Here is a 16,431-nt window from a genome sequence, read left to right as displayed (position 1 = left end):
GCCCACAGGGTAAAGATTTCCAATTTTGCAGACTATGAAATGGGAAGAGTCTTGATCTATGAGCCCAGTAATCAGTCTCACCAACTTCTGGAGGCAAATGGACAGAGATGACATTTTTAGGGTAGAATGACACACGTGACCTTAGCTAACCGATTATTTTGGTTGTCTTACTACAGACCAAATTAAATTAATTTGCTTTCAGTATTGTAATTTATTGAAAAGGCAGTTATAAAGTTTCACCTGTTCTTGTTATAGTCAGAGTATAAACATGAACATCTTTGTGCTCAACTATAAAGGTATCAGTAGCTACCAACTGTAAATCATTTCTTTGTTTTTTCAAAATCAGCGTAATTAAATTAAAATATATGTCATCATTAAACTAGATTGTAAAAAATTATTTCAAACAACTTTGAGATTTATTTTTATTTAAAGAATCAAGGCAATACACAGTAAAATTAAGAAATAAATCCACCAGTTATTTTAATATAATAACACAAGCAATTTTTTTTCTGTAAAGGACCAAATATTAGGTACAATCACAAAATATTTCAACATCCATCAAAATCAGAATCATACAATTTCCCCAAGAAAACACATTGAAATTCTTCTGTAGAGCACAGTAAGCTAGGGGATATAGAATATTTGAGAAACAGTTCAAAAAATGGAATACTAAATTCACAACATGAATTCTTAATAAATTTGTTACACTAATGAGCTAATACAACATAGAATATATCATAAATCCTGTGATATAAAGACAACTACCTTCATGCATGGAAATGCTAATTCTTTTATATTAATAATAATTATTAATTATTCTGCTACTACTATCAGGTTTATTTTCATATTTTCTTTTCTGTATTTGCTAATTTGATCCTGGGACACAAAAATATTTAACTCACTCTATGACACATTGTTTTTATTTAGAATACAAATCAATGTAAAAGATATGATGTGATTTTATAGTATATAAAATAAAAAAGGCATTTAATTTTTAGCCATAATATATATATATTTAATACTGACATACTATAGGTCAAATATATTTTTTATTCATGATGATTTACTATACCCAAAAAATTGAGTTAGAACAATATTTTTTAAATGCCTATGTATACAATGGACTCACACAATTTGTGTGACTCAGTTTATTTAGGTTGCCTTGAGGACATAACTCTTCTTATGAATAGTTCTTAAATTTTTGCTCAAATTGGCCGAGGTCAAATTGTAATAAAAAATCATTCTCTAATATTTATTGTTCTGTGTTATTCATGGTTCCAAGTGTTGCTAATGACACTGGGTCTACTAAAAGGGTCACAGGGAAGGAGAGAGAGGAAGAGGGAGAGTGGCTGCTTCAGATGGCCCTGCCCTGGGCTTACTCTAAATAAAGCTGTTGCCTCCAGAATGAAAATCCATAAGGGCTCGGTTTATGAGGACCTAAAGGAGACTAATCTCTGATATGTGGGGTGAAGGCGAGGCTCAATGTCTCCCGAGATAGCTCCTAATTATGCTTTTGTGGTAGAGAAAACTCTAAAGCTATAATTTAAAGCTCTGAGTGTCCAATTACATTACAAAAATGTAGGTTTTAGAATCTGAAAAAACCCCCCACCATAGAACTTTAATATAATTGGATTGCTTTACTTGTATAATAACAGATTAAATTTGTGTTTCTTAATCATCAATGGTTTGTCCATTCTGGGAATTATAATATGTTTAGGAGGGTACTACATATTATTAGGACTATTTGATTTTTTTTTTTTTCTCTTTAAAAAACACACCCTTCCCTCAATCATGGCTGAAGATTGTTTTGATGATGATAGAAATTCTGTATGTAGGACAAGTATATAATTAACTATGGAATTGCACTAATTTTCTTCACAGTTACGTTCCTAATGATATTTTAGTATAAAAGCTGAGTAGTTTTATACCTTAAAAATACATGTCCAAAATTTAACCCATTAAGCACATTATGTACTTTAAAATGTTTCTTTCATCATCAATTAATGCTTATCAAATGCCCAACAGATAATACTATCAGTCTCTCCCTACAGGTTATTTATTAATCACTTCCCCATACCCACATAGATACATTGATATTATGTGCTTGCAGGATCTTCCCACAGATGACTGCAAAATAAAATAAAATAAACTTTATTCTTCACTGCAAGCCTTCATTTGGCATAATCTCTCAGATCTTCTCATTGGTCAAGAAAGGGAAATCTCCCCCCAACACTCATTTTCCTTACCACCTACACTTTCCTTTCTTCTGAAATAGGCAGAACTATTTCAATTTGGAATACTGTTTTGGGACATAAGAATGTCATTCCTTGGTACATAACATTAAGAAAATTTAGCAACTATAAAAGTTAAGCTTCTCAGCCTAAACCACAGAGAATAAGCCCATATAGTTGCTTAGTGCAGAACTAGCACTAGATCTTCAGGCGTCCCCCACCTTTTTTTCTGTACCTTGTCTTCTAATGATTCAAAAGGAGAAAACACAGCCAGGTAGGTTGATATGCACCCCATCCGACAGATGTTCCTAGAAATAAGATTAACACTGAATTGTATTGCATTTTGACAATTTATATAAGAGCCATGAGGTTATTATTTTGCAACTAGATTTAGAAAAAAGTGGGCTGATCTTTGTTCCGATCCCAAAGGCTTTCATTTTTTGAAATGTCAAAGAGAAGTTGTCAAAAGGGCTGACAATGTTACCGAGGGCAGGGTTGCTGAGAGGCGGCCATGCCTCCAATAATAAAGAATTGATTAATTTAATCTATGGCTCACATTGGACAGCACCCTTTAAGAAATATATTTGTGATTTTTGAAAAGCTGAATTTTAAGACCTAAGGACTTAATCTCTATAAAACATTTGCAAACAGTTTTTTTAGGCATATCAATCCAGGGAGTAAAAAGGCCTGAGAATTTGGAAAGGCAAGAGAATGAAGACGAATGAAGTTGACAGTTCCAGGTTCTTATCTACAGAGTTAAAAAAAACAACAACCCCCCAAACCCCAACAATACTATTAAAATTACTATTACTTCCTTTAAGAGCTGCAAAATATTTATGATGTGTCCTCACATCATTGCATGGTCTCTCAGAAGGAATAGGAGCCAGACAAAATAGCTTGAAAAAACCCACTGAGTTCCATTAATAAAAAATACAGCAACAACAGCCAAATAGTGTTGTGATTTATCTATGTTTACAAATGAAAGGAACTGGAGCTCTTAGCTGGCTTTGATTTACCTGCATTCAAAGGAAGGCAAGCTCTATCTTTAACCTGGGAAACTGGAGTTAGGCAGAAGCCAGGCTCAGGGCCGCTGGCAGTGCTTTCCAGTGAATCAGCGAAGCTATATTTAAGCTTTAGGATTTCATATCCCAGACATGAAACCAACAAATTCTGGTTGATGAAAAGTAAACAGAAAAAGGCTGAGTGATTCCGAAGGCCCCAAGACTATAATAAAAACAACTGCTAGCATTTGTATAGCACTTGGCAGTTTATTTATGACAGTCTTTCACACAATTGATTTCATTTAGTCCTCAAAAGGACCCTGTGAGGTGTGATAAACTCCACTATACAGCCAAGGAAATACAGACTTTATGTATTTTGAAGTAATTTGCCTAAAGTCATGCATTTAATAACGGAGAAAGCCAGATGAGGTGCAGAGCAGTTTTCTTTCCATCTCCCTCTGCATCCCAGTCGAAACCCTGTCTCTCTTCTACTGACACTGTTAAATGGGTGGGAAATCCGAAGGAAAGACCAAGTTATTTTTAATTAAATGTGAGGGACATTGCATATCCCGAGTCACTCTTTAGCAGACTCTTATCTATGAATCTGAATTCCCCAAACATAAAGCAACGATCATGTTAATAACCAGCATACTGCTTTGTTAAGGGTACCGTCCGATACCAGTGTTATAGTTTGACACTGGTTAAAACATGTTTACAGGGTTCGAGAGAAAGTCTGCATAGTACCTTGGGCAGACCACTTTTACTCTTCTAATAAGATTGACTATTCCTGATACAAATTTGACTTTAAAATGATCTTGCAGTGGGAGAAGAAAAATATTATCAGTGAGTTGATGCATTTTTCTCACCTTCAGCACCTTAGTCCATTGGCTTTTCACAACCAATAAAACATGAGGAACCTAAGGCAGGGAACTGCCAGTTCCAAAGTTCCTGTTTTGGGATTTAGGTGATTTACAGCTTCTAACAGAACTTTCCTCGTTCCACTATGAACCAGACATCCCACGCTCATGCCTCTCCAAGGCAACATTCCATCTCCAGGCCACCGTTTGAGGCTGCATTTTCTGATGTATAAATTGATTTTATTGGATGGAAACAATTTCTTTGAAGTCTCTTCTAATTCTTTTCAAGCACTAAGACTGATTGATGGTGAGCTCACTTTGCTCAGAAATAAAACCCCTACGTTATATAACCTCTAAACCAATCAAACCTTAGTTATATCAGAAAAGAAAGCAAAAGGAAAGAAACCAACAACAAAATATATAGTCAGGATTGTTATGATTTTTCCTTTAGAAGCATCTGTTATATTTCCTTTAGAAATTTGTTACATTTCTGGGAATTAAGCCTGAAATTTTAGTGTAGCATGTTTTCATTACCAGTCTCTATAAAACAATTCATAGCGTTTGGTCATAGCAATGGGAAAATGCGACCAGAAACACAGTCTTGTACCCAACAGGCTGATTTATGCTTATCTCATATAGTTCGTTTGTTCTCATTTCTGCTACCTGGATTCAGCCAATGGGCAAGAAAGTCTGTCCCAAGAGTCAGCTGCGTGAATGAGGGGTTCAGGTTGAAACAGGGATAAATTTGATGAACCTGGAAGATTTAGGTGAGTCCTTCCAAGGACCCAGACTGTTTGTCGGGCTTCGGTTGTTAGTGTAAGAAGTCTGTCTCCTGCTCATACTGTCAGAATCTTCTTTGTTGAATGCTTGCTTCATGTTTTGGCAGCACAGGAAGCTTTGGACACAGTCTTGCAGGAGATGGCCACTAAAAAACATGTATATCCAGGGGTTGCAGCAACTATTCAAGGAAGCCAGCAGCGCAGTGATGGTGATGGCAGGGTTTTCGGACTCTAAGGAAAACATAAGGGGATATTATTCAAATAGTCAAATGCAAGTAATTGAGCACTGGATAAATTTATTTTTCTACTAACTAATGAAAGTGGGGAAAAATCTATGGGTTAATATAGAAAATAAAGTCTTTTGTTTATCAAGCAAGGAAATAGGTGGTGGATGGACATTGCTTGCTTATAAAATATTTTTGTAAGCAAAATGCTTTGAAATTAATTCAAATATTTAAAAACACTATTAAAATATTTAAGTAGAATAAGTGGGACTTTTAAGAGGCTGAGAATATTAGTAATTCATTTTTAAAAATTTTGTGTCCTTATACCAGCACCAGCATGTGCTCAATGACACAGCATTTATGAAATTTCAAGTCTATAACCACATATAGCAAATTGCATTCATCCCAGTAACTCAGGCAAAAGTCTGACATCATGGACCATGTTTAGTGGTTTAAAATTTTTTAATATTAGAGCATATTCTTGTAATAATGAAACTATACAGAAGGGGATAGTTGAAATAGTGGTTTTAAATTTTTTAATATTAAAGTGTATTATTGTAATAATGAAACTATACAGAAGGGGACAGTGGAAATAGGTCCCTGAAGGATGCAATATTTAGTTGCTTTTCTTTGGTTAATTAGAAAATTCTTCTAATTTTCAAAGAAAACCATCTCTGATTGTGGTTTAAAAAATTAAATTATATTATTATTATGAGCAGCTAAATTAGGAAATTCTAGCAGGCTCTTGAAATATTTTATGTTAGTTTGCACTGGTAAACTACATAGGCATTATAACCTTGCATTGTAGAACAATAGGTAATATGCCTTTTCTGAAGGTAACAATAATTAGCAAGCATCGACTTTTCCTTGATTATAAAATACAAGCCTGGGTCTTCTCACTCATGCTATGCCAGAATAAATTACAGGCATTTAATCATACTTTCTGCTAAGATGCTATAGTTTTAAAGGTGGTCATGATCCATGTCTATGACTATTAAAAAATAATGGAAATCATCAATATACGTACACATAAGTGAAGAACATTTTACTAATCGTGCCTAAATTCAGATAAAGTGATTATTAGACTGATTTTTTTTTTATTTGATTGTCAATAATTAAGAGGCTGCTAAGACCAAGCAAGACAGGAAATGGTAAGCAAAAATATAGCATTTATGTTGTATTTTTCATTGGTAATATTATAGCCATGCAAGACTTCCCATTTGTTTGAATTAAATTCACTCTCAAATGTTTTATTTACACATGTAACTTCCAAAGTATTTCACATATACTCCCTACCGAATCCCAAATAACAAGAAGACAGTTCTTCCCAGATACCCATTTCCCAACTATAGTTGTTGGTAACATTCCTGTAATATAATTCTTTTGAAAGTTTTTCTTCTTACTAAAAGGAAATATTTTTTCAAGATACAATATTAAATAATTCCTTTTGGGGTAATGCTTGCGAAGTTAGTTTTTCTAGTATGTGAAGGAATTAAAATCAAACAAGCTAGTAGGTGTAAAAACATTCTCCATAAACTACTGCCAGGGTTGTGCGAAGAGGTGTATAACTATGTGGTCAAGTTATTGCTGAAAGACTAATCAATCTAACAAATTTAGAGTTTATTAATAATCCTGCTTTGAAATACCAAAAAAAGAGTGTTGGTAAAGTGGTTGTTAGAAAAAATTATAAGAAATGGAACACTAGCTAAATGCCAAATTAGAATTACTGACTTCTTAAGAATCTTTCTTCAGAACAACAACAACAAAATGTATGTTTTACTCTTGCCCTTGGGGCATTTCTACAAAATCTTTATATTAATTGTGATACTTTTCACAAACTAGCAAAAAGCAGTTGTGACAGTAAAAATATTTCCTTGAATCCAATAGATCTGAAAGCAGGGAAATTAACACAAAGGTTAGTGAATGGCAAAAAGTCATTCATACAGACATAGCCCATGGACACAAACAACAGTGTGGTGAAAGACGGGAGGTGGGCAAAGGGAGGAAAATGGGGGACGTCTGTAATAGTGTCAACAATAAAAAAAACACTAATAAAAGTTTAGCATGGTTGCTGGATTCAAAATCAACACATAGCAACAATATATCTAAAATCAGCAACGACCAGCTAGAATGGAAAGTGTAATTTACAAAATGAACTTCCCACAGCATTAAAAAATAGAAAACTCCTAGAAATAACCCTAATGAAGGCCTTTATGGAGAAAAGTTATTAAAGTTTATTGAGAGAGAGAGAAAAGTCATCCTGCTTTGTAGCTGTGCGGCTCGCCTTGGGGCGCGGTTTCTGGATTTGTGGTCCTGGGAACGGGCAGGCTCCCCATGCGGATCCCAGGACCCCATCCCAGAGCCACCGACTCGAAGGGTCTGCGGTGGGGCCCCCAGGAATCTGCCTTTTTGATCATTTCAGCCAAGGTGTGATTCTCATGCACCCAGAAATTTAAAGAACAGCTGCCCTAGGGGGACTATTCTGAAAATGACTCCCCTCCCCGCCCCCACGGCTCCATCCCAGCACCTTCCTCCGTCGCCCCGACACTTACCGACCCAGGGGAGGTTCTCATCCCAGACCGACCACATCTGGACGATGAAGAACGGCGTCCAGCAGACGATGTACGCCGTCACGATCACGAAAGTCATCTTCACCGTGCGGATCTTGGCGCGGGAGATGGTCTTCACGCTGCTGACGCAGGGCTCGAGCAGGAGCCCGCTGTGGAAGGCGCCGCCCGCGCCCGCCGCGCCCTTGCCCTCGCGCGACGCCGTCTTTCCGCGGACGTTGCGCCAGATGTGGTAGCAGATGAAGCCGTAGCAGGTGCCCAGGATGACCACCGGGGCCACGAAGATGCCGCCGGTCATCCAGGTCACGTAGGCGCGGGAGCCCCAGGGCTGGATGAAGGTGGCCCAGCAGTCGCGGGCCTTGGTGACGTTGTCCACCTCGACCACGGAGAAGACGAAGTACTGCGGCGTGCTCAGCACGAAGCTCAGCGCCCAGGCGGCGGCGATCATGAGGCGCGAGCGGCGCGCGGGCTGCTGCAGCGTCTTCATCGGGTGGCACACGGCGATGTAGCGGTCGGCGGTCATGACCACCAGCATGTAGGCCGACACGAACATGACGAACACCTGCAGGTGCTTCACCACGCGGCACAGCCCGTCGGGGCCCCGGAAGCGGTAGGTGATGTCCCAGCACAGCTGCGGCAGCACCTGGAAGAAAGCCACGGCCAGGTCTGCCAGGCTGAGGTGGCGGATGAACAGGTGCATGCGGGACGTCTTGCGGGGCGTGCGGTGCAGCGCCAGCAACACGCTGCTGTTACCCACCACGGCCACCACGAACGTCACAGCTAGCACCGCGATCTCCAGCTTGGCCAGCTCCTCGTTGCGCGCGTCCCTCTTGGACCCCGCGCCTTCCCCGAGCGCCTCCGTCTCCGCAGTGGTGTTGGCGCCGCCGGTGGTCGGCCACCACCGGCTGGAGTTGCCCGCGGGCCCCGCACCGGGGCCTCTGTCGAAACGCATGCTGTTCATGCAGCGCCCCCTGGACCTCCCCGGAGGCTCGCTGCCTTCCCGCGCCCGCGGGCGTGCGCTCCTGCCCCGCGCCCTCCCTTCCGCACTCGCCGCTCGCGGCTCCTCCCGCCCCCGGCGTCGCCCCGCGCGGGGTCCCACCCGCGAGCTGCGCGCCCTCGGTTCCCTCGCGGGCCGCCTTTCCTGCCCTGCGCCTTCTCAACCGCACCGAGCCGGGGCGGTGCGCGCGGAGCCTCTGAGAGCTGCGGGCTCCAAACTCACTCACTGAGGCGGGGTCTGTCTCCCCAGTACGCGCTCCCTGTCGCCCCAGTGGCTGGAGACTGCTCGGTGCCTACTCTCCCCACCTCCCTACCCCCTTCCCGGGGGCTGTTTATGTTCCCTTCCTTTCGCTGGTGATTTGTCCCCTGCGCATCGCGGCTGCAGGGGTGGGGCCGGGAGACTTGCCTACTCTTCAGCGTAATAGGCGGGATCCTGTCGCTTTCCCGTTTCTTGTCTTCCAAAAATCTTGTTGAACAGGACGGGTCATGCCTTTTCTGGGCTTACCACCACGTCCTCCAGCCTCCCTCAGCAGCCGCCTTCACCCCGCGTGTGACTTCCACGGTCGCGTTCAACACCTTGCCTAGGAACGCCGAGGCCACCGCCCCGCGTGCGCGCTCCGGGCCTGCTTAGGCGCCGGGCTCCACCTCCTCCAGCCCAGGTTCCTCCTCGGCGGTGAGCCTGACTGATTGGATTCCCACGGCAATTTGGCTACCAGAATCCCGTCTCTCCCCGCCTCGCGGCTCCCCACTCTCCTCTTCTGGGTAACGGCTGGGTGACTTGGAGGGCGCGCTCTCCCCAGCAACTTCTTTGCGGGCTCTTTGTTACTCTGCCTGTTTGCGGGCAGGAAGGCGCGCTCGCTCGTCTCGCTGCAGCCCGCAGGACCGCCGTGCGTGTATCTGCAGGAAAAGGAACGTCTCCCTGTTTTCCAGTCCCCACCCCACCCCCACCCAGGGTCCGGGGTGGGGGTGCGGGGACACTTCGGGAGTTCTCGCTATACTAGATTCCTGGGGTTTTCTGGGGGGCAGGGGGGAGCCTGATTCTCACATGGGGGATGGACGGGAATTGGGCCACAGTAGTCCGTGGGGACATCGTCTGGTTATTGCTAAATCGCGGGGACTTCGAGTGGGCAGAAAGCAGCTGCCGGAGATGGGCCACCCAGGCAGCGCTGTCCTGGGCACCCTAGCGGAAAAACTGCCAGGCTGCTGCCCTGGGGGGTATGAGGCGGGAGGGGGGTGAGAAAGAGGCAGTGTCCAGGCAGGAAGGACGCGCTCTGCAAGTAGAGAGGGAAGACCACCTACCTACCTAGCAGTCACTCTGCACCGCTGGAGCTCAGCTGCAGCCCCAGAGAGGCAGAAAGACTCTTAAGCGAGCTCTGCGTTTTCATTTTGGGGAAGATATGTTCTGAAAGACAGCAAGGGGGAGCTGTTTTCAGGCTATTTCACGAAAGAAGAAAACAAAAAAACACAGTTTATAAAGTTACCCGCTCTGTAGATACACGAACGTGACTTTTCGATCAGAATGTTTGTGTATGGTAGCCGTGGTACAAATCTGCCTCAGAAAAATATCTGTGAAATGTAGGAACAGAAACCAAAGATTTTCGGAGGTGCAGTTCTCAGTGGTGGTTCCACTTTGCTTCCCAGTTCTCCATGCAGAGTCCTGAGATCGTGGCACTAAGGATGCTTGACTTGACCTTTGGAGTCCTGCTTCACTGTGGCTGTATAAGCCTCAGTTGGTGCATCTTAAAAATGGGAACAAAAGTACCCGCTTTACCTACTATAAGGTTATTGTGAGAAGTAAGACAATGTTTTGTGTGGGGAAATGCTCTCAAAGCTACAAGCTGTGTTGTGTTGTTTCACATTCTCCAAGATATGTAAGAGGAAAAAGATTTTTAAAAGCTTAGAGATTGCAATAAGTAAAAGGTTTCTAGACCACTTGCCTGGAAGAATCCTTCAAGCAATTAGGTAGCAGTCACTGACTCAGAAAGGTGATCTTCTGTTAAGTCATAAATTACATTAGTGCTCCTTACGAGAAATAATGTCTGACCCTAGTAGCCCTGGGTATTGCAAAAGTGGTTCATTGACCAGAACCTGGCAATTTCACTGCTCTTGGCCGTAGGCCTTAGAGTATTTAGATTTCCTAAGGGGAGGGAATATGCAGTACAGTGTCACTAAAGTTCCTTTGGGTGTTCTTATTCCAGAGGGTAGTGGTGGCCTCTCAAGAAATCATTCACCTGTGTCAAGCCCTCTGATCCAATAATCAACTATATCCAATTTATAAAAATAATTGTTAGTTTACATAAGCGGGCACAGTTGGAAGATATTCAGTGAACAATAGTACTAGTTACTCATATGCATTGTGTGTGTGTGTTGTATCTGACATATGTGGAGATATATAATATATAAATTTCATCAGGAAAAAATGTTCAATGCTGATTCCAGATCCCACTCCCTCTTTCAATCCAAATAGTTTTTAAAATGTGTCTCTCTTGCCTGGCCGGCGTAGTTCAGCGGTTGAGCATCGACCTATGATCCAGAAGAGATCGAGGTTTGATTTCCGGTCAGGGCACATGACTGGATTGTGGGCTTGATCCCCAGTAGGGGGTGTGCAGGAGGCGGCCGATCAATGACTCTCTCTCATCATTGATGTTTCTATCTCTCTCTCCCTTCCTCTCTCTGAAATCAATGTATACTTTTAAAAAAAAGTGTCTTCATTTTACTGGTTCCATATTCAAAGAAAACCAGAGCCATTGAAATACAGACTCAGTACCTCACTGGACGTGCTATGAAAATTAGTGGGGGTAAAGAAATTATGGTCCTAAAATGTGAAAAAAACATAGTCAATATTTTCTGTGGCATCTTGTGCTTTTTCTTAGGGCACTTTGCATTTGTTCTGTTCTTCTTGTATTGACTTACTATTTTTTCCCTTTTACTCTCAGTGGATTTCAGTTAACATGATTTTTTGGAGGGGGATGGGTGGTGAAATAACAAAAAGAAAAACATATAAGTTGTGCATACATGTTCAGTTGTCTTTCTCTTTCATTTGCCAGTTTTTGTTTCTCCCAGTTTGCAATTCCAGATATTTAAGAAGCATTTCAATTAGTGGAAGCTGCAGCCTCCTTTACTTACTAGCTGTGTGACATTGTTTTAAACTTTGAGCTTCAAATTCTTCATCTGTAAGACCTTAGTGATAAAACACAATGCAGTTGCTACATTAATTATACAACTGGTTGTTTAAGTTTCTGGCATTTCGTGGGATTCAAAACATTAATTCCCCCTTTTTAAAAGTATGTAAATATCCTCCATATTACCTGTTATTTTGCCAAGGAGGCTTTTCCTTTCAATTAAAGCAGCATATGCTCAACTCCTTTCTGTGCAATAGAAGACATTGATAGGATTTTTATGAGAAAAGGATTCCATGGTCCAATATGTTGGGCGAAGTCCTGTGTATGCGTCCCATTCTCTCCTGGAGATTTATATATAAAAAACCTCTGAGAAACCTGCTTAACTTTGTTTATCAGTGTTTCCCAAAGTTTCTGGACTACAGAAAACCTCCATCCTTTTACTTTCCCCATGGAAAGGTGATGAACATATCACAGGGCAATGGATACAGTCTGAAGAACAGAGTAAAGTACTAGGAGTCGAGAGAGCTTGGGGGCTATCACTGGACTCAGTCAAATCAAGAAGCTGAGGGTGTGAGTCAAGTATAACCTACTCTCCCAGGGGCAGGGATGCTCGGTATAAATGGACTGCATTTAGTTCATCATGTTACGTTATGTACTGCTCCATAGCTGCTATTCAATACGTCTTACTTCCTTTTCTTAAACTGTCAATTTTGATATCTGCAGAAGCATTCATTTTACTTCTATAGCCCGAAATCACTTTCTCCTTCAATTATAAATTAATGACACTGCAGTTACAGGCTGTGGTCTGGTAGTCCTACCACTACTTCTGGCAAATCAACAATTAGCTGTGGCACGTTACTGGGTCTTAAGCTGAATGCAAAGAAGTATGTAATGATCACTAACATTTATTAAACCTTTTGTCTGTGCCAGGCACTGTCATAAGTGATTCATACAATCCTCCCAATGACCCCCTAAGGGTCATTTCATTTTACATTTGAGGAAACAGAGGCACAGAGAGGATTAATAACCAGCCTCAGGTAACACAGCTGGTCAGTAGGTGCAGGACCAGGATTTACAGAGAAGCAATGGACTCCGGCGGAGTTTGCAGTCTTAACCATTCCGCTGTGCTGCCCCCCGTGAGCCCCGTGTTCCTGGATCTTCCTGCCTCGCGGGGTACTTGGTTGGTTATTTAACGTTTCATCTGCACGTGATCTGTTCTCCTTCAGGACTAGGACAGTCTGTGGGATCTGCACCGATTATTCCACGTCTGTGGTTTCCTTTCTAGGAAACCAAGTACAGGACAATCGTAGCACTAGTAGTAGCAGTTGTTGTAATAATAATAATAATAGATAATATTAACATTTACCAGCATCGATTAAGCTCTTAATCCATAAGCTAAGAGTTTTAATTCATTATTTCATTTAATATTTCAAATAATATCTAAAATAAACTGTAGGTAGGAATACACTTCTTGTTATGAATAAACAAAGGTCAGTGAGGGTAGGCAGCTAAACCAAAGCAGCCAGGCTCCAAGTGGCTGAGCTGAGTCCCGCCTGGGCCCATGTGAAGCCAAAGCCCGGGTTCTACCCCCCGAGCCCCACTGCCTCCCATACGCATCACAAGCCCTTAACACATATTTGCAGAAACAACGAACAAATGTTTTAACACAAACTGGGGTTTCTATACTTTTTGCTTCTCCTTTTCTTCTTCTTGAGGTTTGACAGGGGTTGGTTCGGGAGAAATACATTCTATTTCCGTGTTTCATCCACTCCTCCTGCCTCTCGGTGGGCCACCTCACCCGCACCCCTCACGCACACTTGCCGGATGCTTCAGTTTTCTGAAAGCTGCTTCGTTTCTTACCAGCAGGGAGGCCTGTGATAAATATGGAATATGTTGCACCTTATTTTCTATTAGGATTTTCCCTGGTGATAATGTATTTACAATTAGTTTATTGGTGGATAAAGCAGACATGTTGCCTGAGAAAAAGTTAAATTCATTGAACTGCCACTTTAATGTATATGTGAGAATCTCTATGGTTTAGTTTCACCAAATATTTTTATGATACGGATGTAAAATAGAATACGCTTGACATATTTAAAGCTATACCTCAGTGTTCCCAAAGAGGCGTTTATCTGATTACATGGGAAGTCAGTAGGACGAGAGCTGCAAACACATCATCGTTACAATGCCCGAGAACCTGTGTTAAATGGACATGGGATGCTCTTTATTCTTTCTAACATGAGATACAATATTAAAAACAAAGGACTCATTTGTAACTGATGTTCACAGGAGACTTACAGTCTTCCAGAATCTCTGTTTAACTTTGTGCTTGGAAAGCCAGTCCATCTTCTCAAGAGTTTAGCTATTATTTCAATGAGGATCTCTCATCGCCCTGCAGCACTTTGGGAAGCTGCTTTACACAAAGAAATCCTGTCTTTCATCATGATGGAATGATGACTTGGTGTACTCAGCCACAGAAGACTAGAGCTCAAACAGAAATCTGGAACATATTTTCAGCATTACTTTTACGGTGCTTATGGGTAGGGAGAAGAAAAAAAGAGAAGCTATATGCATTCATTTATAATAGCTATATTTTTTGCTTAGAAAAACATTATTTTATAAAAATTTGAAAACAGAGAACAATCTGAAGAAAATTAAAAATATTTCATACTACTCCCAGTATCCAAGATAATAACAATTATCATTTACTTGTGCCTTCTGGTTTTGTTTTTTTGGGTTTTTTAAAAATGTTTTTATTGATTTCAGAGAGGGGAAGGGAGAGAGAAAGAGAGAGAGAAACATCAATGATGAGAGAGAGTCATCAATCTGCTGCCCCCTGCACACCCCCTACTGGGGATTGAACCCTCAACCAGGCATGTACCCTGACCGGGAATCGAACCATGATCTCCTGGATCATAGGTCAACACTCAACCACTGAGCCATACCAGCCGGGCCTGGTTCTTTTTCAATGTATGTGTATCTTATATAAAACCAAAATTAGACCATATTATATATTATAATCTGATTTTTCAAATTCACATCCTATTATGAACTTCTCTCCATGTCATTGAATAGTCTATATGATCAATTTCATGGCTTCATCATTCTCCATGGTATTGATGCACCTAATTTATTTATTTTATATATTTCCTTTTTCCCTCCCAAAATTTTGTTTTCCATATGTCTGACTCATATTTATGTCTCAATTACTTCTGAAGACAAGGGAGGCAGAAAAGTATTAAAAAACCAAAACAATTACACTTTTGAATAATATGTTTTAATTGATTTTTAGAGAGAGAGGAAGGGAGAGGGAGAGAGAAACATCAATATGAGAGAAATATCAATTGGTTGCCTCCCATACATACCCCGAGGGGGAACAAACCCTCAATCTGGGCATGTATCCTGATCGGGAATCGAACCAGTGACCTTTCAGTACACAGGGATGAGTCAGATATATGGGGAACAAAATATTCGTTTCATAACTGATGTCTTAGATTAGAGGGTGTGGCTCAGATGGGCTTAAACCAGACAGACTTGTGCAGCCACAGGCACCTCCACACCAGCAGGCAGCTCTCTGCGCGGCACAGAGCAGGTCAGAGCGCACCCCGTCTGAGGAGAGGCGTATCCCAAACTGAAAAGTCCCAGTAGTGAGGCAAGTAATTTATATCCCTCTTCTCTTCAGAAAGAGCCGAAGTGTAGGGAACAGCCACATGCACACCTGACACAAGATGGAAACACAAAACCAGAGGAATGTGACCATCTTTATCCCCAGATAACTGGATATTGCGTAGCTCTAAAAGGCTCTACCTGAGAGGTGAGAGACTTAATCCGACTAATCCCGGGAAATACAGTTGATTCTAATTTAAAATTTAGTTTCCTAGCCTAATGCCTCTTTCCCCCCTCTTGTGCCCCACATTCTTCTGCGTGGGGTAATCTAATGTCCTGGGGGATTATGTACTTTCCTGGAATCAGCAGAAGACCATCTGCTATGGGTTCTTGCTGAGTTCAACTGAGTGGAACAAACTGCCAGGAAAAAATGTCCAAGACTTAAAAACAGGCAGAAGGAATTCCTGGGAGGTTTTTCAGTCGAATGGTAGGCATTGTCATTGTGTGCACCTCACGTTGACTTTCTATTGACTAGCCTATTTTACAACTTGGAGAAGGTAAGTTGTAGGAAACTGATAGTAATGCAAGTGACTCTTGTTTGTGACAATGCGAATGAATTTGGTCCAATAGAAATGTGGTTGATTTCTGCCCTATAGTAAAGGTAATGCCATTCATTGTGTTTTATGATCCTGTAGGATAGGAAACGAGCTTGCATCTGTTAGCAAATTCAGTTCAGCATTCCTGGCTGTCTATATATTAAGCTTCTTCAAATTCACTCCTGAACAGATTTTAACATCTTCCTGGTTCTCTCCTTAATTAATAAATTGAATAAAACTTTAGCACATGTTCATTTTACATTTGCACGACACTCCTGATTTTCTTCAAACATTTTTTACTTTAGGAGCCTGTGTGGTCTTGGGAATATGACTCTGTCTTCACTACGACCCATGCTGAGGTCCATGGCTTTTCTAGCTGGTCTTCTGTTCTCCTGTCACAGGCAAGGTGGGCGATGGCTCCAGGGTAGGGCTGAGGGAGGAACACCCAATGT

The 16,431-nt window shown here is 41.7% G+C and overlaps 1 protein-coding gene across 1 annotated transcript; it reads right to left on the bottom strand.

The window, feature by feature from the left end:
• Window positions 1-3,212: 3,212 nt before the first annotated feature.
• On the bottom strand, window positions 3,213-8,620 carry AVPR1A (arginine vasopressin receptor 1A). Its single transcript, XM_016199961.2, has 2 exons — window positions 7,645-8,620; window positions 3,213-5,099 (listed from the first exon to the last, which is right to left on the bottom strand). The coding sequence occupies exons 1-2, from the start codon at window positions 8,618-8,620 to the stop codon at window positions 4,813-4,815; spliced, it is 1,263 nt and encodes a 420-aa protein (XP_016055447.2). The 3' UTR covers window positions 3,213-4,812.
• Window positions 8,621-16,431: the final 7,811 nt, after the last annotated feature.

This window comes from Miniopterus natalensis, chromosome 2 (genome assembly GCF_054644295.1).
Source record: "Miniopterus natalensis isolate mMinNat1 chromosome 2, mMinNat1.hap1, whole genome shotgun sequence".
Taxonomy (NCBI): Eukaryota; Metazoa; Chordata; class Mammalia; order Chiroptera; family Miniopteridae; genus Miniopterus; species Miniopterus natalensis.
This window is presented reverse-complemented; position numbering and strand designations above follow the sequence as displayed.

Coding starts and splice junctions, on each gene's coding strand:
- AVPR1A (XM_016199961.2), bottom strand. CDS start 8,620: ATGAACAGCATGCGTTTCGACAGAGGCCCCGGTGCGGGGCCCGCGGGC. Junction 5,100..7,644: donor TGAGAACCTCCCCTGGGTCG/GTAAGTGTCGGG, acceptor TGTTTTCCTTAG/AGTCCGAAAACCCTGCCATC.